General features: G+C 41.4%; 1 protein-coding gene across 2 annotated transcripts in view; it reads right to left on the reverse strand.

Moving 5' to 3' along the window:
• The window catches only part of OSBPL5 (oxysterol binding protein like 5), a 130,419-nt gene that overhangs the window by 50,461 nt on the left and 57,394 nt on the right, over positions 1–22,564 (reverse strand). For both annotated transcript variants that reach the window (XM_083588402.1, XM_083588403.1), the window contains exon 2: positions 3,703–3,859. In XM_083588402.1, the coding sequence (XP_083444528.1) occupies positions 3,703–3,859 (157 nt within the window). The remainder of the gene's footprint in view (positions 1–3,702; positions 3,860–22,564) is intronic.

Below are 22,564 nucleotides of genomic sequence, written 5' to 3' on the forward strand. Positions count from 1 at the left end.
ATGGTTTCCATTTTCCTTAACATTGCTGTGGCTTAGAAAAACAAATGGCAAATTAAGCCCAAGAATCCACCACAAAATCACACGTGTACTACACGTGCTGATATGCAACACAGAAAAGGGAAAACCCAAGCTACCTTGAACAAGGCAAAACAGAAGTTCTCAATAGTTGCCTTCAGAGCCCCAGTTCATCCTGACTGGAATTTAAAGGGGCAGATACAAAGGGTGTGTGCGAATATGCTAGACAGACTTTCCAGAGAACCACAGCTCCCAAACCATATGGTTTTCACATAGAGGGGACATTTTGGGACGTCATTAAAATCACAGATGTGTCCCAGTGTTCTCCTGTGTGATAATACATTACCAGTGCTACGTCAATAGCAGCTATGTCTTTTACTTGCTGCCGGTCACTGAATTTTCTCCTTCCTTTTGCTTCTTGCTTAATGCTTGATCTTTTTATTATGTTTTTAGACATGCTCTTAGCAGTCCAGAGTAGCTGGGGAAACCCAGCCAGATGGGTGGGGTATAAATAAAAAAAAGCATTATTATTAAATACAGTCATACCTTGGAAGTCGAATGGAATCCGTTCCAAAAGTCTGTTCGACTTCCAAAACGTTTGTAAACCAAAGTGCGGCATCTGATTGGCTGCAGGAAGCTCATGCAGCCAATCGGAAGCTGCAGAACCCGTGTCAGATGTTCAGGTTCCAAAATAACATTCGAAAACCGGAACACTCACTTCTGGGTTTCAATCGTTCAGGAGCCAATTTGTTTGGGAGTCAATTTATTCGGAAGCCAAGGCGTTTGAGATCCAAAATACAACTGTAATATTACTATTATTAATTTATTTATTTATTGGGTCAGTTTAATTCTTCGCTGCTAAGTAATAATCTTGGCTGATCACTAGTGAAGCATTATTTTCCTTAGATTGTTGGTTTACATTTGCTTTATTTTCACAAAATGAATTGGTTGTCTCCCCGCTCCCAATATTCTACTAGTTATAATACCTAGAATAACTAAGGGAGGGGGGTCAGAAAGAGGATACGGAGCCCACGATTATCAGTGAATCTAATATTCAGTTTTAAAGTGCAAGCCTAATCATGTCTACTCAGAAGTAAATCCCATTGAAGCCAATGTGGCTTACTACCAGGTAAGTGGAGTGAGGATTGGAGCCTCACTACCTTTTACTCCCTCAGTATAGACTTATGGCTACAGACTTATTCTGGAAGGAAGGCTGACCCAGTAGGTTAAGTGCGAGAATGGCCAATAAAACTGCTGCAAGAAATGAAGATGGAATGGAATAAGAGAGCATAACCTTCAGCACCACATCTCTGTGCCAGACAAACCAATGCCTGTTGACTTTATGTGTATCATATAACTAAGAAGCAAACAGAACTTATGTCAGAGGAAAAAAGGAGGGCTACTATACTTGCTCGCTATGGTGTGGATGAGCTTGCATCAAAGAAAGTATTGCCCACACTTTCCAGTGTATTTTTTTGTTGCTTTCCTTACTGCAAAAAGTCCAGTTCGGGGTGGGGGTGGGGAGTGAGTTTGTTGGGCAAAACCTTCCAATCAACTTTTATAGTGCAACTTGAATTTGCGGGCATGTGACTGAATTCCACCCCAAAATAACGAAAGTCTGGAAAGGCCCTGAGTGAGATACGTGATACTGCTCCTTCAATGAAATGTGTTGCCTTTTAAGGATTTCTACGTTTTGCTTTGACACTATCCTGCTGCTGCTTGCTATATATTTGAGACTGCTGTCACTTTATTGTTTATTTTTTATGCTTTTAAGTTCATACAGTGCAACACTTTGCACGGTCTTCTCTCAGAAAAGCTGTAGATCAATCATCGCTTTAATAGCAAATGCAGCTGGGTTGAGCCCTTATCGGTTTGGAAATGAAACAGGATCACTGAGAAAATAAGACAGCAGCTTCAAAAGACCCTGAAGACTCCCTAAGTACATAGCAGTATGTAAGTTTGTAAATTAAAATAAAAGGTGTTTTTTTTTAAGGGCTGCCAATGAAGGGCTTGTGAGTTTCTAAAACGTGTGGAATGTTTAGGCAATCAGTTGGCAGGTGAGGAAACTGAAGTTGTAGAGAGGAGAAAGAAATTGTTCTGCTCATGTCTCTTAACAATATAAAGTACAGTGGTACCTCGGGTTACATATGCTTCAGGTTACAGACGCTTCAGGTTACAGACTCCGCTAACCCAGAAATAGTGCTTCAGGTTAAGAACTTTGCTTCAGGATGAGAACAGAAATTGTGCTCCGGCGGCGCGGCAGCAGCGGGAGGCCCCATTAGCTAAAGTGGTGCTTCAGGTTAAGAACAATTTCAGGTTAAGAACGGACCTCCAGAACGCATTAAGTACTTAACCCGAGGTACCACTGTATAGTTAATACCCTGGAATGAGAGGTGGGGAGGGGGATATGTGTGGTGATTTTTATTTTTTTAAAAAAACACCTTTCACTATTAAATAATGTTTTAGGAAGGAAAGAAAGATGCACCCATATTCTACAGCACTCTCCTGCACATAACTGCTTGCATTCTAACGCTACCTAGCTATAAAATGCTCAGCAGGAGTAGAGGCCAGGATGAAAACTGAGTGATATAGCACAGTGGGGGAAGACTTCGGTTGGGAATAGGAGAAGATAAAAAGTGTCAATTGCCTTCTCCACTACCCCTTCCCCAAGCTAAACAGCATTGTAAGGTTTCTGTTCCAGACTGGCTGAAAGCCCTGGACAACAGGAGGGGTGTGTGTGGGTGTGGGTGTGTGTAGATGCAGCAAAACTCTGTGCATCTGGCATGCTTTTTAAAAGCTGAATTTTACAATGATAACAAAACACGTATCCCAAATATAAAATAGCTACACACACACACACACACACACACACACTATTCTGAGCTAATATGATACAATATTCTGAACTAAACCCAGAAAATACATGAAATCAGTTACAGTGAGCCTGTTGTGGACTGTCAATAACATCATTATTAGGGACATGGTACTAAACTTTGATGCTTTTCTTTTCCTTCTCATAGAACTCAAATACCTTGAAAAGGAAGAAAATTGTGCCACGCTGCCAGAAGTGAATTATTTCTACCCTAGTTCCACATCACCTTGAGAAATTGCTTGCCAGTTTCTCAACTAATGTTATCTCCCACATCTTTGGGTACCAGGAGTCAATAGCTACTCCTTACCAGGCCACTAACACTCTGGCTGCTGATTCACCAAGAGCTTGTCAGATCCCTACTTTCAGATCTCCTGCCCTAGAAATACTGTAAATTCAAAAGAGCAAAGTGGAGAGGGTTGCACAGTATATTTTCAAATTATTATTATTTTTATACCCTACCCATCTGGCTAGGCTCATTAAGTTAAAAACCCAATTCCAAAACTCCTGAACTCTGTGGTACCCCACCAAATAGGAAGATAACTTTTGAAGAACCCAACACCCCCTCCAACACATTGGAGAGGATCTAAGGCTGTTATAAGATAGCTGCCATGGAGTAAGATATGGTTTGCGAAAGGGCTTTTATGAAATTGATTTGAAAGGAGTTTTCTCCCAAAGTTAAGTTCCACTGTCCATCATCAACCCAAAGAGGATCTCTGGGGTGGGTCCTCTGAGGGGTGTGTATTCTGGCACCATTTTGTCTGGGGGGAAAAGAACTGCATACAGCATGTTATAAATCCCACTGAGCAAACACTGACCTGGGCTGATTGGGTAGATCTCATTATCGGTCCCAAAAAACAGGTTCCGGGTCAGCTTGTGAGGATCTATTTTCTGAGGAGTGGATGAGGCAGGGCAGAGCGAGAACCTGCGCCGAAGAAAATTCTCTTCCTTCATGGCATGAGCAGTAGGGGTTTTCTGAAAGGAACAGACCAAAATAACAACAGTGTCAAGTCACAGAATATTTAAACAGTACACTCAGATAAAAAAATTAAAAGGCCCTTTTTTGCTATTTTGAATCTGCCTATTCTTAAACTGTGTACTGGTTATCTGTCCCCCGCCCCCCGCCACACACAAACACACCCACCCACCCCAATTTTACATGTTATTGTTGGAAGCTTGCTAGCTCTGGTAAGTGGGGGGGGGGAACTTAAAATGTTATTTTTCTACATTGTGCTGGTGTAATATTTATTCTTCAATACAGTCGTACCTTGGTTTTCGAATTTAATCCATTCTGGGAATCAGTTCGACTCCCGGAACAGTTCAAAAACCAATCGGAAGTCATGCTAGATGTTCAGCTTCCAAAAATCATTTGAAAACTGGAACAACCACTTCTGGGTTTCGATCGTTCGGGAACCAAAATGTTCAAGTTTAAAGGCATTCGGCTTCTAAGGTTCCACCGTAATGCATTCTGAAATTACTTTTGGTCAGGCTTTGCTAAATGAGAATATATTATCTGAACAATATCTGATATCCACATCAAGGGGTAGCAAAGGATACCTGGTGTCCACCCCTCTCCCCACCTTTCAGTTATTTTTTAAAAAATATATTGCTGAAATTTAAATGTTTTTGTTTGCAGCTCAGCCTCAGGGCTGACGGTCAGGGCTCTGCAGCCCAGGGACCCCAAAATGAACACGCAGACAGCACCAGAGGGTGGCCCAGCATCAAGCAGGCCCAGTGTGATATCCTCGGTTCACATAGGAGTTTCAGAACATAGGAAGCTATAAAGCTAGCAATTCTGACATGCCTCTAAAACAGATGGGGATTTGCCATCATTCTAGGATCCCCATCACCTGCCATATTCAGTCTTCAAACCGATGCCACAATCAAGAGAGAGTTAGTTGCCCCAGAGAAATTCCACCCACACAAGTAACTCATTGCCTAACCCTAGTTATTATTCATAGAACACAGCAGATAATGACATAGCTAGCATGTTTATGCTTACAAAAAAGTAGTACTGGGGATGTTTCGGTCACATGTAAGACCTCGGTTAGTGTAGCTAACTAGAGAAACCACAACATAAGCCCAAGAGTAATATGGTAAGGACATAGCACACCTTATGAAAGGAAAAATGTGTTTTTCATCAGAAGGCAGTCTTTTTTTTCTTTTTTCTTTTTGGAAAGGTGCATTTTATTGGGGGAGGGGGTTGTTATTACAAACAAACATTACATAAAGCAACAAAGAAATTTGATGCAAACAAAGCAAAACCAACCCAAAGCAGGCCGAGAATTATAACCTCTGCAGGCGACTTGTAACACTTGACTCTCCCACTCATATCATGCCAAGTGCCAGCTGGGGAATGTGGCATCGCTTTAGCCACAATGTTTGCAACCAGGCTCCAATTCTTAAAAGCCCTTTTTGGCAGCCGTTGTTCACAAACAGCTTATTGGTCCAACTAGCATGCGCCTGAATTAGCAGAGAGAGGCCTGGCAGAGCTATTCTTTCCTCTGCTGTACTGCCAAAAGCAATACCTATTGAAAGAAAGCTATTACCAGTGTTTAGCATCGCATAGTCGGCCGGGATAAGTGCACTTCACATATGCATGAGATAAGCAAACAAGCATGGAATCAGCTCTGCAGCATTAATCTCAATCAGGGCACTATTCTTTGAAAATAGCAAGCTGCCGGTCCTTACAATTTCGAGGAATGGCTTCAAAAATCTGCAGAGCGGTGGAATGGATGCAACTTCCAGTGGAAACGCCATGGGGCTTCCTAGCGATGGGTGAACTGCCCATCTCACTGCTTCTATAGGGCATGAAGTCAAAGTCACAGCAAATAACTATTTGGAACAACACACAGGTCTTGCATGGTGCTCCTTGCCATTCAGGTGTTGGCTGCCTCCCACTTGCCACTTCCAAACCCTGGAACCAGCACTGGGAAAAGAAAAGCTACACCTCAGAGAAACCCTTTAAAAACAATAGGCAATAATGACTAATTATTCCAGGCTGCAAAGAAGTCGGAGGACAAGGTCTGCCTGTGCTCTTGTTTCCCAGTCTAATCGGCACTATTTCCAGCTGCATTGATGGCATGTTCTACTCTTATAGATTAAAAAGTAACAAAAAGGGACAATGCTGAACATGAGGTTGGTTTCCCAAAGAAGAGGGAAGGGGTGATGTTTCAGCATGGATCATGTGTGCTCCAAGAGTAAATTCACACACATGAGGATGGAGCAACTTACAGAGCTGAGTTGCCTGCTGGGTTGTATTAGAGTGAACGAGAAGAATCAACCACTCTGATCTCAAAGGCACACGCTGCTGCAACAAGGTTAGTATGTGACAAATGAGGGGCACTGTTTGCAGAAAATTACCCATTTGAGAGGAAAGACTACTGATACACAGCTCTGTCTTCTAAGTAATCTGTCTTCATTCAGAAGGACAACTTCAGATGTCCAACAGCCACCTCTCTCATATGTTCCACGTTTGTGGAGAACACACACTGAGGTACAAAGTGACTGTCTGCTCTTTAAGACCATCAGTACAGACCTGCCTTTCTCAAATCTTGGGTCCCTAGCTGTTGTTGGACTACAACTCCCATCTTCCCTGACCACTGACCTGCTAGCTGTGGATGATGGGAACTGTAGTCCAATAACATTTGGGGGCCTAAGTTTGAGAAAGGCTGATACAGACAGAGACTCCGTGGGTGTTCTTTCCCCAACTCTAACCCGACAACAGTCTCCTCCCCTACTGCAAGGAAGACCACAACTGTGAAAAATGTATGCGCCCCATCCCAAGCTTATTAAGATCACTTAAGAAGGCTTGCATCAGAATCCATCCATTTGTATGGCAAACTTAAACCAGGAGTTTTTTTTCTGAGGTGACCCTATCATTATGCAATTCCTTCCCCCAAAAGGCCCATCTGATCTTCCCCATGTAAACCACCGGGAAAGCTTCTGCTTTTTTTTTAAATAATGTTTTTAAATGTTCAGAAGTTGCTGGTAGTTTATCATTCTTACAAACTGCGATCCTCGTGAACTTGAAAAAAACAACAACAAAGTTTCCACATGCGGAAAGGCAGGACACATCTTAAATTATAAACACAGGGTTGGGAGGGGGGAAGGACAATCCGCTAGAATGAATTGCTCTGAGTTGGCAACAACAAGGAACTGCTATATGTACTGTATGTAAGTGGGTTACATTATTTCTGATGGTTGAAGTATTTATCTTTTCCCCTGCTTTAAGTGCTTTATTGTATTTACTGCTGGTGTTAAATTGTGTTTAAAAGGGTTAAAGCTACTGCCTTTTAAACATTTGTTGTTAACTGTCTAGGGCTTGTCATAAAAGAACCAGCAGGGTACAAATGGTATAAAAGAACAAATAACACTCAACAGGAACAGGCTTGTGTGTTTGTTTTGGTCCAGGTGTGCTAATGCAATGAGAGAAAGAAATATCAAAATGTATTTTCTCCAGGCAGTTAATGGTACCGAATAAGAGTAGTAAGGCAGATAGCTGACAGAATAAAATGTGTTGATTTATCTGGGGAAGGGCTTTCGCTCCATGGCAAAGCATCTGCTTCGGGTGCAGAAGGTCCCAATCCCTGACATCTCCCAACTGGAGAACCACTACCAGTCCATGTAGGCCATAATGAGCTAGATGGACCAATGGTCTGACTCAGTACAAGGTAGCTTCCTATGTTTGTATTCCCCAGACAGCTTACAACAAAACAGAGAGAATGGGATGGGCTCAGATGCAAGAAAACGATGGGGAAGACAGCAAAGTTCTTTAAACAAGTGCAATGTTTTTGACAAGGGAAGATGCATTGCTAAGCTACACTTGAGGATTTGTTTCCTAAAATACAGATTCCATCTTCCAGACACAAAATACGAGAAACGCACCTTTAAATCACAACCAAAGAACAATGAAATAGAGGGTGTTTAGAAAAGTTTCAGCATCTAGAGGGGGGAAAACCTTTAATAAATCTTTCACGGTGGTGATCTGGCAAAATAAGCTTTCACAATGTTATAGTAAAAGAATCACAAAAGACAGAACAATCAAGCAACACACAACTTCTTTGTTTTATCTGCTTGCAAATACAGACCCTTATAGCATCCAAGACAAGAAATGGCAGATAAATCAAACCAGACTTGCTGAACTATTCCAAAAAGCTGGCATTAAATTCAAAATGCTCTAGACGTGGCAGATCTGCTGGAGCGATCACTGGATTTGCAAACTGATGCTGCTGAGCTAAACAGACATTGCATTTTAAAAGGAAAAGAGTGCCCTACCATGATGTAACCCTACTTTGGCATGCCTCACAGGGCCTATCTATGCCATCTTCAGGTTTTAACAGTATAAGTGAGAGATAGGAGGGAGAGGCATGTGGGGATGAGCACCCCAATTCCATCCCACCACCACCATTCCAAAGGGAGACCTTGTGAAGCCGAGAGCCTTCTGTGATCTCCAGCTATCACACTGAAGCAAATTTTCAGAGGGGAAAGGGGACCTGGGAGCACCTCAATCCATGAATGGACCTTTGCCTGTTAATCTGATGTTACAGCTTCTTATTGAGTTCACAGCCAGAATCACTGCTAGTCCGGCAAGCTGCTACTTTTTAATTTTTTAAAAAATAATGATGACAGAATTTACTAGGGTGGTTTACATGGAACCAAATATTATAATAATAATAATAATAATAATAATAATAATAATAATAATAATAATATAAATGCAAAACAGGTATGAGATGAATGTAATCAAAACTAGAATTAAAAAGTGCTACCACAACTGTTCATGCTATCTATCTATCTATCTATCTATCTATCTATAATGCAAAACTGTTCTGGGGATTGTATTAGGTTCCTTGATGACATCACTGAAGACATAGTCAATGAGCAGAGTACAGAGCTCAGCTCAACTCTATAAGGTAAAGGAATAATAGTCAACTGAACACAATGAAGTGGCTTTCATTGAAAACTATTCATGTGTGGCAGTACTGTAAGGATCAATAATACTGGAAAGAAATGTGTATCAGGAGTGGAGAACTTGTGGTCCTCCAGATGTTTTTGGACTCCAGCCCCCATCATCCCCAGCTGGTATGGCCAATACTTAGGGATGACAGAACCTAGATTCCAAAAACATCTGAAGGGCCACAGGTTCCCCATCCCTGTTATAGAGCATTTACTACCAACACTATCAAAAGAATTGATCTTCCTCAAATGGCGGGACCTGGGTTTGTCTCTTTCCAGTATTTTTCAAGAGTAATGTTTCCCTTTGAGCCAATACATTTCTTTTACCAGTGCTTTGCTTTGAAATTTCTGCAGTTTCACATTAGAAGATTAGATCACGTCTACCTTGAGAGAAAATATTGGGCGGATATTCATAGAAATTAACTTGGCTTTACATTTATTTCTTTCATTTCCTCTGACCTTTTAGCATTTAAACTGATTGCTGCACAGAAGGCAATTAGTATGACAAAGAACAGTCAATTTGCCGTTGCACAGGGGAACTCTTGTCTTGATAAAGGTAATTTATTAGCCTTTCTCTTGATACGGAATGATATTGTGCTTCAGTTTCTTCTTTGATTAGATCAGGGGGGACCAATGTGGCGTCCTCCACGTGCTGCAAGGCTGTGGACATTAACTCAAGAATGTTAATGTGCACATGGGGCACACAGAGTTGTTTTCCTCCTCCGGTGTGCTTCTGAGCACATTTGTCCACACCTGACCACTTTCAATGGAACTCTGTCTCACTGCATTCTGTCCACATAGTGGGCAGTGCTTGATACATTGTGCACTGTTGTTGCCTTCCCACAATTAGTACTTCCCCTGAGTTTTGGAAACCTGAGATTCCAAAATCTCATTGTACACCACCCCACAATGTGCACATCCACCACTTTGCAATGACAGTTTCTGATAATGCCCTGTCACAAAGCACTCCCATGCAAAGCCTGGTCTGCACCTGACTCCCCTGTAAACAACAATATTTTTAAAGGAAAGACTGTCACAATCTAGCAGTACAGTGGTACCCCTGGTTACGAACTTAATTCGTTCCGGAGGTCCGTTCTGAGGTACCACTTTAGCTAATGGAGCCTCCCGCTGCCACTGCACCACTGCTGCACGATTTCTGTTCTCATCCTGAGGTAAAGTTCTTAACCTGAGGTACTACTTCCGGGTTAGCGGAGTCTGTAACCCAAGGTGTTTGTAGCCCAAGGTGTTTGTAACCCGAGGTACCACTGTATTGGGTTAGTGCTTCCATTAAAATCAATAGATACAGGCCATAAGATGCTTGCGTCACTTATACATTAATAGCAGTCAAGGACATTGTTAGCTACAAGGTGACATAAATGATACAGAGGTACTGAGGAAATAGGCCTGCAAGTACACAAGATTTCATAAACAATTATAATGTTCCATTATAACTCTGGGCTACGTTTTTTAAAAAGTTAATCGCATTTTGACCTTGGCCATGTCATGAACGGGGGTGATCATTGCACTTGGCAATTACTATTAGTTTAAAGTGTCCAGAGCAGCTAATGACACCCAATATTTATCAGCAATCTCTTGGCCTTCTCTTGGGATGGAATAATTTAGTGCCTTTCCAGTGCTGATTAACAATATTAATTAGTTCTGGGGTTGCTAGCAAGCTACATAAACTCCTGGCTTGTTGACCCGCCAAACAATTTTCTGGCAACTAATATGCGGAGTGCTTATAAGTGGCCTCTTGAAGAGAGTCCCCTGACAGACAGAAAACAACCTCCTTAACGAGGAGAAGCAGGAATAAACAGTATCTGTCGTTCTAAAGGCAATCATTCCTAGAGCATTTAAACAAGAAGAAAAATGTGTCTCAGGCAAGGGACAGTGCAAACAGACCCACACACAAAGGGCTCATCCACACTTCAATTTCTCCCGTGATTTCTTCCATTTGTCCCCTGATTTCTAGGCATGGGTCTAAGAGCGGGGGGGGGGGGGGGTTGTCCCACTACTTACCCCAGGAGAACCCACTGTTTACTGCTGAACTGGAACAAACATAAATCTGCAGAAAAGCCAATTGACATTTGTTCCAATTCAGCAGTAAATAGCAGGTTTTCCAGGGGACAGCAGCAGAAAAATCCATCAGACCTGTGCCTAGAAATCATGGGGCAAAGTACAGAGGAGCCCTGAGAGACAGTCCTTGCCCAATGTCTGAAAAACCCTCAATCTTCATATTGCTCTGATATCTATATAGCTGCACGTGTTCAATAGTGACTGCATATTCCATTTTCATGAAGTTTCCTTAACTTCCTTAAGGAACTTCCTTAACTTAATTTCCACATAATATCTGAGCTTTCATACCACGTAAAAGCCACTTCTGGAACTATAGTGGAATATAGCACAAGTTTAGCACTCATTTCCATATTATTTGCAAGCGAGTCCCCCGTCCCCCCCGAAGCAAATAGCACAGAAATGAGCACTAAATGTGCCCTATATTCCACCATAGTTCCAGTAGTGGCTTTTACGTGGTATGAAAGCTCAAATATAGCGTGGAACTTAACAGTTAGGACAAAAATAAGGAAAGAATAATCTGCCATGTGAATGCAGCCACTGTCATTGACTGGTGGGTTTTCGGCTTCAAGTCTTAATAACTCATAAATCCACACACTGGGCCTCAGTCCCTGAAAACAAGTTCTAGGACCATGCCTAACTTCAAATTAAATGCTGTCTGCTAAGCTTTAGAATGGTTGAGAAGAGACTGGAAGTTCACCAGTCTCATAAGGGTGAAAGTCATTGTAGAAACCAAGCTCTCTTAGCAACAATCCTGGACCTGAAATCTTACAAACGGGGCCACATTCCAGAGAACACACGGCAGGAAAACCAATGTGGTGTAGTGGAAAGCCCTGTGCTCAACTGAGCAATGAAGCTCACTGGGTGAACTTGGCACAGTGGGTGAACTTGGCACCTCACTGGGGTGCTGTGAAGTTAAAGTATTTCTTAGGCAGGAATGGTTTGTTCCTGGCCAGGAGTCCTGATGCAGCCCCCCGCATCCATTTTTTTCTGGCCTCTACAAGACTTCATTGCTTTTGTAGGAAGTCTTGGGCATCTGGCTCTAGTTGGTGCACCTTGTAGTTAAAAACAAAACAAAAACCTTGAGCAAATCCTGAAGTTTGGTCACACCTACCTAGTTTAGTGTTATACCTGAATGCAGACACTATGTTACTGTCACATTAAGCCTAGCCCACCAAATTTTTACCATGTACCTAAAGGAGATAAAACAGCATTGTATTAAAACCAACATCATCTTAATCCTTTTGCCCTTATTTGGGATATAGCTGAATGGCGTTTTGCAGATAACACTTAGTTTAATGCTAGGAGGCAATGTAAGCATGTAACTCAGAGGTCAATTATGGCATGGAGGCCTGGACCTGCTGTTCAGTCTCATCCAAATTTAATTACATAAAACCAGAGGTAGATTTCGGCCAGAACAATAGCTAATTCTTGGGATAATCCGATTTTAAAATAAATAATTAAAGCATGGAAGAGAGTCCTTACAGTAAGAGGAGTTTAATTATATATTTGAAAACAATGATCTAATGAGCCTTTTTTTTCAAAGCTTTTTTTGTGGGGGGGGGAGGGAATACCTCTTTAAAGGTTTGCCTTTTTCAATTTAAGGAGTCTGGAGTCTGTCTATAGAAGCAATTTTTGTTGTTGGATAAATGTTCTAGAAACATATGCCACATTAATGTTGGTAATTAACTCTTGGGGTTTTCAAAATAAGGTCTCCGTGCCAGTATTTGGCCTACAATATGTGTAAGTTGTCCAATTCACTGAATTCAAACAGAATGGGGGTTTAGGAAAAACTAAACACACATTTTCCCATCTTCCACATGAGAACAGCCAACTGAAGCATCCTTGATCCTGCTCCTGGGGGGACCTGCCATGCATTGCTGGCTGTTTCGTGGCAGTGAGGAAATTCCTTATGACTAGCACAAAATAAAAGTTACACAGTCCGGCCTTTCCAGTCATACGGAACTTAGGACTAGACTCTAGGGAAGGAGTGGCTAACCTGTGGCCTTCCAGATGTCGATGGACTCCAACTCCTATCATCCAGCATGGCCAGTGGTCAGGCACGGTGGGAGTTGTAGTCCCACAACATCTGAGTAAACTGCCAAGCAGCATGTTCAATTATAGGGTGAACTAGCAAGAAGTATGTTCACTGGTTCATACAGTGAGGCAGGAGAGTGCAATGGCTTTGTTGGGGAAGCTCACTCTTCCTTCTGCCACAAAGTTTCCACCTTTCTCAGTAATGAACTGCTACACAATGCACAGGTATATGACAACTCTGGCTTGTCATACAGAAGTTCTGTCTTTAGCATCTGTAAGAACAAAGGTGGCCCAAAGTCCAGGTGGGATAACCTGTGGCCTTCCAGATGTTGATGGACTCCAACTCCTTTCAGCCCCAGGCATCATGGTCAATGGTCAGAAATGATGGAAGTTGTAGTCCATCAACATCTGGAGTTGAAGTCCAGCAACAAATTCCTCATCTCTGCTGTAAACAACTAACAGTCAGATGTGGTTGTTGCTGGGGTTTTTTAAAAAAAAAAATACAAATGATGCTTAGTTATGTGTTCACATTTCCATGAGTTGCAATTACAATATAAAGATCTCTATTAGAATATATATATTTAAAATGGCTCCATTGTAATTTTATTCTGCTTTCATGTTCTTAAGCAACGCATCCCCAGCTAAATGTCACACTTCAATCCTTAAAAATGCCCAGAGACTCATTTCTTCCCTTCTGTGGGGGAAAGGGAACTAAATGCTTCTTTGAATCCAGCCCCAAACTGGAATTTGGGGTTACAGTTAATACAGTTTAAAATTATTTCCCTCTCCAAAATAGACAGCAGAAACGTTCGCTTCCGCTGCAAGTATCTGACTGCACGCTGCTCGCAAGACTGTAATCACTATATGGGATTTCTAATTAGTATCAGCTGAAATCAACAGTAAAAATAGAACTGTGCTGTCTGCACACAGCTGGAATTGAAAATGCAAATGGGAAAGTGTAAAAGCAGTGGAAGTAAGCAAAAAAAAGGGGGGGTAAAGAATGGTTCTTAAAATGTGGGTAATTGAAAGGAAAAAATGCTGGCTAAGGTCATGGAAAGGCGTCTTTTTCTAACTGGAGGAAGTGCAATGAAAGGGCTGCAAATTGAAAATGCACCATTTAGCCATGACCTTGCAACGCACGCAGCGTACTTGATCTTGGCCTCTTAGAAAAATGCAGTCAGGCAAGTCCAGAAACACTGATACCCATGTTAAATAAATGCACTAATTAAATTAAATAGAGGTGTCACTCATGGGTGGAACCCATTAGGCTCTGTAAACATTGTTTTTGCAAGCCTTTGAATACACATGTGTTAAAAGCTGGCCTCCTAATGCCAACTTGGTAGCTAATGAAAGCAATAAAGCACCACTTGCAGTGTTTTTGCCTCCATGATGCGTATTGCTAAGGTAGAATACGACTGCACTCTTTAGAGGAGAAGTGAACTACATGATCCCCAATCTCCTTTGGCACCCCTAGATGGGACCCAAGCTTTTATTAACAGCCAGAGGGCTTGGGTTTTCTTTTGAGCATGTTTACATCTCTCCTCATTGCCATCGACATGTTGAAAAGCAGGAAGGTACCATTTCAAAAGCCACCTGCACCAAACCAAACAAAATCAAACAAATCCAAAACAGAAGTATTGGCAGAGGTGGCACAGATTGCATCAGTGAACTGACCAAACAGAAGAGTGCTAGAATCATCTTTGAAAACTTAGAAACTGTTGCTCTGCCTCTCGGTAGTGCAATTAGCCAAAAGGTTTCAGGATCTGTTTGTAGCAACCGATATATAAAGCAACCCATCTTGTTCCTCCACTTGTTTTGCACAGAGTTTGTTTATTTTTCCATCACATCAGACTTCCATTGAAAGACTATTATGTAATCAGACATAAATATTGAAACTCCTCTCTAGCCTGTGTCAGGAATGCTTTATGACTGCCTGTGCTAAGATGTGCTAAGAGATGGGGTGTCCTGGAATAGACTACATATTGTCTTTCAGTATTTCATTTCAAGATCCTGGTTTTGACCAGTGAATGCCTAAATGGTGTTGTCAAAATGACTAAAGATTTCCTCCTTCCATATGTCTTACTAAGGTCTCCAAGTCTGGCTAAGAGTGAGCCCTGAGTAACACCATCCATACACCACTAGTTCGAGTTCTAAAAACACAGAGCCCTATTCTTGGGTGGGTGGCCTGACAGTGACACCAGCTGTGCAACTCTCTCCCTCAGTGACTCAAGCAGCATTTGAAAGTGCTTTCTATCTCAGGAGGATTTTTTGTTTTGTTTTGTTTTTGGAGAGCCAAAGCTAAGCCAGGTAAAGATAGGTGGATAATATCTGTATTGCTTTCATCTGCTGTATTGGACCTTAACCTGATAGTGTAGTGAGATTTTACATTTGCTTGTTGGACACATGAAGGAAGTTTCTTTGTGTAGTAGTCATTGCCTATCAGGATTCTTGCCTGTTCTGATTAGGGATGTGAAGGCCCGGGGGGGAAAACCCTGAAAAAAATGGGAGAAAACACAACCCCCATGTACCCTTCTCCCTACTTTTCTGCTTTTTTCTGGGCCCTCATATCTCTAACTCTGATAATCCTGAAAGACGTAAGAGGCCTTTTCCAGTTCTGTTGCTGGAGATCTTTTTCACTGGAGATTCCAGGGTAGACTTTTGCAATCTGGTGTCCTCTAGATGTTTTGAACTATAATTCCCAACAGCCCCAGCAATGCCATAACAGTCCAACACCTCTCAGGGGCACCAGCTTGGGGAAGGCTGTCCTTTGGATCAAAGATGCATATCAAGGATGCAATCTCCTGCTGACTTATATGGGTGCTCTATGACACCCACTTTTACTGCTCTCAGTTCAGAAAGAGTCAGGCTGCAAACTCAAGATTAATAAATACAACTTTTTGTCTTCAAGACACAAGTCAGTTAGGAACAGAAAAATGAGTTCAGGCAGACATCACCACATTCACTTGACAACATCAGTCTGATGAAACCCTAAACACCTGTTGGGACACGAACTGTTTTCATGAGAGCCAATGATTTCAACAGTCATAGAGACTCTTGCCTGAAGGACACTCATGTGGGAGGATTTAAGCACATGGCAAGTGACTCTCTCTAGCCACACAGAATATTGGAGGCTATTCTGTAGGCCATACAAGAATGAGAAACCCTAAGGAGCTTGCCTGCATGATCCAAAGGTATTTAGGTTATTGAGCTGGAGCGTAAAGTATGCTGTTATATGCAACTCTTTTGCTACACCGAAGGCACGTTCCTACAAGGCTGCATCTGTTGGCAGCTAAAGTTGCAATCCAAACCCCACTTATTTGGCTGCAAGCCCTACTGAACTCATGGCAAACACCATTGCCAATCAGGGTGATACCTAATGAGGAATCAGGTATCAACTTGTCTTTCTATCAGTTCCAAGTTTCTCTTCCTTGATCAATGCATAATAAGCCACTGCCAGACCTCTATTTTCCTTGAGAAAATAATAACCAAGGATAATTTTCCACACATGCTTACAGTGACTTTTGTTTATTTTGCTGGGATCTAGAAAAGCCAGAGGGGGAAAAGCAGCTGCCAAAACAGGTAGCTCTTTAAAACCCATGACCTTTCTATGAGAGGTGACCATGACATAACTAACTGCTTGTAGCATCTGACTGCACCCTGCTTCCTTCCAACCCACCTGCCACTAGCTCTGGTGATGTTGAATTGGGAGCAGTGCTCAGTGAGATGTCCTACTTCTTCATGTGACACAAAGGTGGATTACTTCTTCAAGTGACCTCACGATGGAGACCTTCACCAAATTCACGGGTGGGATTCTACTATCTTTCTCTCAAGGAAGTCAAAACAACATCTCCTCAATTCATTAAACAAAACTAAAAACCTACCCTATATTCCCAATCAATATACATATAGGAATATATTTGTTGTTAACATCTATGGGAACCACTAGATGAAGGAAGGTTTAGAAGCTTAATAAAATAAACAAACTAGCAAATAGCTCCTTTGTAGTTTGAAAGCTGCTAATGTGATTTCATCTAAACCAACTGGCTGTCTAATGCAAGGGTGGGGCTCACTGTTGGAGAAGATAGGATTCTGGGGACATGAGGGCACACCAAGAAATCCAAACAATCTTAGACAAGTTGGTATATTGCAAGGGTGGGCGCAGTTCAAGTCTGAAGGATCTACAGTGGTACCTCAGGTTAAGTACTTAATTCGTTCTGGAGGTCCGTACTTAACCTGAAACTGTTCTTAACCTGAAGCACCACTTTAGCTAATGGGACCTCCTGCTGCTGCCGCACCGCCAGAGCACGATTTCTGTTCTCATCCTGAAGCAAAGTTCTTAACCTGAAGCACTATTTCTAGGTTAGTGGAGTCTGTAACCTGAAGCGTATATAACCCGAGGTACCACTGTACTTTTTTTTTTTAAAGGAAAGAACCCAGAGATTTACTAAAGTAAAGTGCAAAAAAGACATGCCTAGGATTAAATTTTGTGTGTGTGTGTGAAAAATGTGTGTGGAGGGGAGCTGCAAAGCAGGTAGGAATGGAGCTTACAGTCATTCCACAAACAAAAATCCGCTCTTGGTTATCCCAAGTTTTCTTCATTTCAGCTGTATAATTTTGGGCAGTGAGGCATCCCTTTGTCATTGCTATTGATAAACAACTAGGAATCAGAAATCCCCGCAGTCCTGCTGCAGATCACTCAGAGATAGGAACACAGGAAGCTGCTTTATATCGAATCTGACCTTCAGCCTGCCCTATACTGATTGGCAGCAGCTTTCTAGAGTTTCAGGCAGCAAATCTTTCCCAGTCCTACCTGGAGATGCCAGGGATTGAACCTGGAGCCCTCTGCCACTGAGCTATGCCCTTGCCCGACAGATCCCTCTGCCCACCTCTGCTGCAAGGGCTATGTCTTGACCATAAGTCTCCCAGTTATCGAGATAACTTCGAATGGGCTGGTTGCCAAATTTGTTGGGATCTCTCGTGCTACTTTTGTTCCCTCACCGTGGCACAAAACCCTGTCGCTCAGCAAAGACAGCTAGTAGGATTGGATTGGAACCACAGGAATTAATGAGTAGCTTCAGATCCATGGCTTCAGCTTGATATATTCTAAACAAACAGGGGAGAAGTAAGGTTGGTTACAACAAGAGAGAAAAGGCCAGAACTGTAGGTGTGTCAGGTGGGGAAGATCAGAAGCAGTGAATGCAGCCAAAGAAACAGGACTAGCCTTAATGCAGACATATTTTTAAAAAACAAGAACAGCAAATATGGTTTCTTTTCCTGACTTATTCACATTTTTCTTGGAGGGCACACAGGAGGTGAGTGTAAACGTTCTGCTTTAAAGCACTCTATCTCTATTAAAATTCAGGTGTTCAGAATCTCTCTCGGTGCAGATTTAGAGGCAATTCATAATAATTCTGTTGCAAAAACATCTCGAAGGCAACAACTACAGTGCTGCCACAACATGAGAGAAAGCCAGAACTCTGTTGGCACGGAAGGCAAGATTTTCTGGTATAGTAGAAAAGAACTAATTACTGTAATATTTCTTCCCACAGCCTTGTCTTTCCCCTGCAGACATATTGCCTTTACAGTGTGAGAACTGATCTACCTGTTTTCAAAGCCTCACAGACTCTGCTTAACAAAATGAAGGCTTTTCGTACTTGACATTTGTGAAAGCCAGTCTATCGTTTGTATAGCTTAGGAAAGATTTGTTGTTCTTTCAGTCAAAGGCAATACGATAAAAATACAGAATGTGTGCAATTACTTACATCATGTGAAAGAATAGTGGTCTTTTGTGGGGGGGGTTGTCTTGGTAAAATTTTAGTGGCATCTCTAGTCTCACAACTAAAAGCCATCAATCAAACTCAATCCATTCAAACTGGGATAATATTTTGTTGCTCTCGTAAAGGACGTCCACTAGTTGGATCTCCACTTTTCTTTTCTTTTTTTTTAAATAATATTTTATTAAAATTTCAAAAGAAGTTACAAAAGTGATAAAAAAAATAGAAAAAAGAAAACAAAAAATACAAAATACAGAATAAAAAAAGAAAAAAGAAGCAATTAAAAGTAAATCCATCTTTCAATGTCCTGCCTTTCATTTACTTGTTTCCCTGACCTCCTCACACCTCCCTTTTTTGTATTCCATTTCAAATGGTTAATTCAGCAAATCCTTTCCCTCTTTGTTTTTATCTTAATTCTTTATCTTAACATATTATAGCTTCATATTTTCATCTATTAACAATCCTTTTTTCACATATTCCTTTTTAACATTGTTGCTAAAACCGCTTCATTTCATTCCGACATCATTTTAACATTCATTAATTTTACAATGTTTCTGTAGATAATCTTTAAATTTCTTCCAATCTTCTTCCACCGACTCTTCTCCCTGGTCTCGGATTCTGCCAGTCATTTCTGCCAGTTCCATATAGTCTATCACTTTCATCTGCCATTCTTCCAGAGTGGGTAAATCTTGTGTCTTCCAGTACTTTGCAATGCGTATTCTTGCTGCTGTTGTAGCGTACATAAAGAAAGTTCTATCCTTCTTTAACACCAATTGGCCGACCATGCCCAGGAGAAAGGCCTCTGGTTTCTTCAAGAAGGTATATTTAAATACCTTTTTCATTTCATTATATATCATCTCCCAGAAGGCCTTAATCTTTGGGCACGTCCACCAAAGGTGAAAGAATGTACCTTCACTATCTTTACATTTCCAACATTTATTATTGGGCAAATGATAGATTTTTGCAAACTTGACTGGTGTCATGTACCACCTGTATATCATTTTCATAATATTCTCTCTTAAGGCATTACATGCCGTGAATTTCATACCTGTGGTCCACAACTGTTCCCAGTCAGCAAACATAATGTTATGTCCAACATCTTGTGCCCATTTAATCATAGCAGATTTAACCATTTCATCCTGAGTATTCCATTTCAACAGCAAGTTATACATTCTTGATAGTATCTTAGTTTTAGGGTCTAATAGTTCTGTTTCCAATTTTGATTTTTCCACCTGGAAGCCATTTTTTTGTCCAAATTGTAAGCCTCCCTTATTTGATAATAATGAAGCCAGTCTCGCAACTTATCTTTTAGTTTCTCAAAACTCTGCAATTTCAATTTGTCTGGATCTCCACTTTTCTACATTGTCAAGTTTGATGGGACTTTCAGGACAGGACCCTCCCCCCACTCCTTCTAATAACAAACTCAGATAATGAGTGCTGCTACTGAGGTTGAAGCCAAAATGGGTCCGCTAAGAAACAAGAGGAAAGCATCAACATGCTTTGAAGAACTCTGAGGTTTGCAAAAGCAGATTTTTAAAAATTGCTCAAGGGGGGGGGGGGAATGCCAACCAATGAGGAGAGAGGATGCTTAGCTGCCATGGAATATAATATGTCAGGTTGGAAAAGAAAAACAGAACACATTTGGGTAGGGGGTAGTGGACTGCCCTACTTAGAGCAAATGGCTGACTAGAAACACGAAGGGGAGCAGTCCTTTTGGGAGGGTGGATACGTGACAACATTTGCAACAGACCCAACTTGTTTATCTCTTATTTGAAAACCCAGAGCACAAACAGATTCTAATGCAGAGCAATGGATTCCCCATGCCTACCATTTCAAAGTATAAATAATATAAAGGCAACCTAATCTGCTTTTGCTTGTCTTTTGATGTTTAGATATTGAAATACTGGGCCCATTAACTCTTACTAGCAGCCTCATACCTGTCATTGCTTGGGAATTCCAAAAAAACCAAGGTCAGCGTAGTTTTGAAATCAGAGCAATTTTGAAAAGTTCAGTCCACCATCTTGATTCAAAATGGCATCCAATTGTATCCAAACATAGCTGGAAACCTGCTCCTTGATCTCAGGACCTGCCATGCCAAAATGTGATGTCCAAATGCATAGTTAACAAACAACTTCTCCCCACCCCCGCAAAAGTGTAGATGTGAATAGTACACATTCAGGAGATAATTGCACCAAAAAGATATGCCACCAACTTCGTCCCTAATGCTAAAAAGTAGCATTATGTTCAAAGTCCACACTCTGATGTTCTGTTTCTAATGAGAGACAGTTGTCATTCTATGAAGTATTTATAAGAACCTATGGAGAGCTAACATTCTGTTACAATCTTCTATCATCTTATGTTTTTTACTTACGCCCTGGGAGTGTTTCCACAAATAATTCCCATGTCTAAACAAGACTTTACATGGGAAATACCTCTGTGAAAGGCACAACTTACCAAGAATTCCTGTATTCTTACATAATTCTTTCTCAAAAGTAAAAAAAGAAAGCAAAAGAAAGCAAAGCACTCATCTAAAAAAAATTCTAGGCATTTGGAAGCCTAGGAATTTCAAAATCTATTTCCAGGTCTTCATGTATACACAATACTATTTCAATCCTTTCATTTTAGTGGGAGTGGCTTATGTGAGGCACTGCTTTTACAAACTATCTTTAATAAATAAGAAAGGAAACTATCTTTCCTTTGAATTCAGACTTGCGTAATTCCCTCTATAAAACTATTTAATTGTGTTTTTAAGAGCAACCATCTATTTAAGAGTGTTGCCTACTCAAAAGTTAAAGTAATGTATATTATAGTTCTATAAAAACACTTATAAGCGTAAAATGATGGGTTTAAAAAGAAAGAAAAAAACTCAGCAAGTCTGGCTGTCAAAAGTCAACCTGTACTGGGGAAGAAAAAAACAGTTCAGTTTTGATAAGATGAGACTGCTGGCTCAGGCCAATGGCTCGTCTAGTCCAGCATCCTCTTTTCACAGTGTCACCCAGATGCCAGTGTGGTGCCTGCAAACTGGGCATGGGCACAACAGCCGTCTCCCCACCTGTAATTCCAAGCAACTGGCATTCAGAGGCCTTATAGTGGAGGCAGTGGCTAGCAGCTGCTGATAGCATTGCCCTCTGTGAATTGGCTCCCAGTACGTTTACGAGCACAATTCAAAGTGTTGGTGCTGAGCTTTAAAGCCCCAAACAACCTCGGTCCTGTATACCTGAAGGAGCGTCTCCACCCCTATCGTTCAGCCTGGACACTGAGGTCCAGTGCCGAGGGCCTTCTGGCAGTTCCCTCACTGCGAGAAGGAACCAGGCAGAGGGCCTTCTTGGTAGTGCCACCCACCCTGTGGAACGCCCTCCCTCCAGATGTCAAAGAGAAAAACAACTACCAGACTTTTAGAAGATATCTGAAGGCAGCCCTGTTTAGGGAAGGTTTTAATGTTTAACAGACTATTGTATTTTAATATTTTGTTGGAAGCCGCCCAGAGTGGCTGGGGAAACCCAGCCAGATGGGTGGGGCATAAATAAATAAATAAATAAATAAATAAATAAATAAATAATTGATGTTGCCATCCAACTTGGCAGCCATTACTGCCTCCTGTGGGAATGAGTTCCTTCATTTAACTATTATACTGCATGGGGCACATGGTAAGAGACTATTCTGCTGCTGTTTTGCTCAGCTTTAATTCACACCAGCATAACATCTTCTGTCACATCTACCTCAACATTACCCACCCAATAAACCCTTTCTCTGCCCCTTATCCTCTACTTTATCAATCCCAGTTTTTGCATACGATCACCAAAAAAAGTCTCATGGTGCTGTTTCCACAAGTCCACCT

The sequence above is a fragment of the Podarcis filfolensis genome (genome assembly GCF_964270895.1).
Source record: "Podarcis filfolensis genome assembly, chromosome: 1".
NCBI lineage: Eukaryota > Metazoa > Chordata > Lepidosauria > Squamata > Lacertidae > Podarcis > Podarcis filfolensis.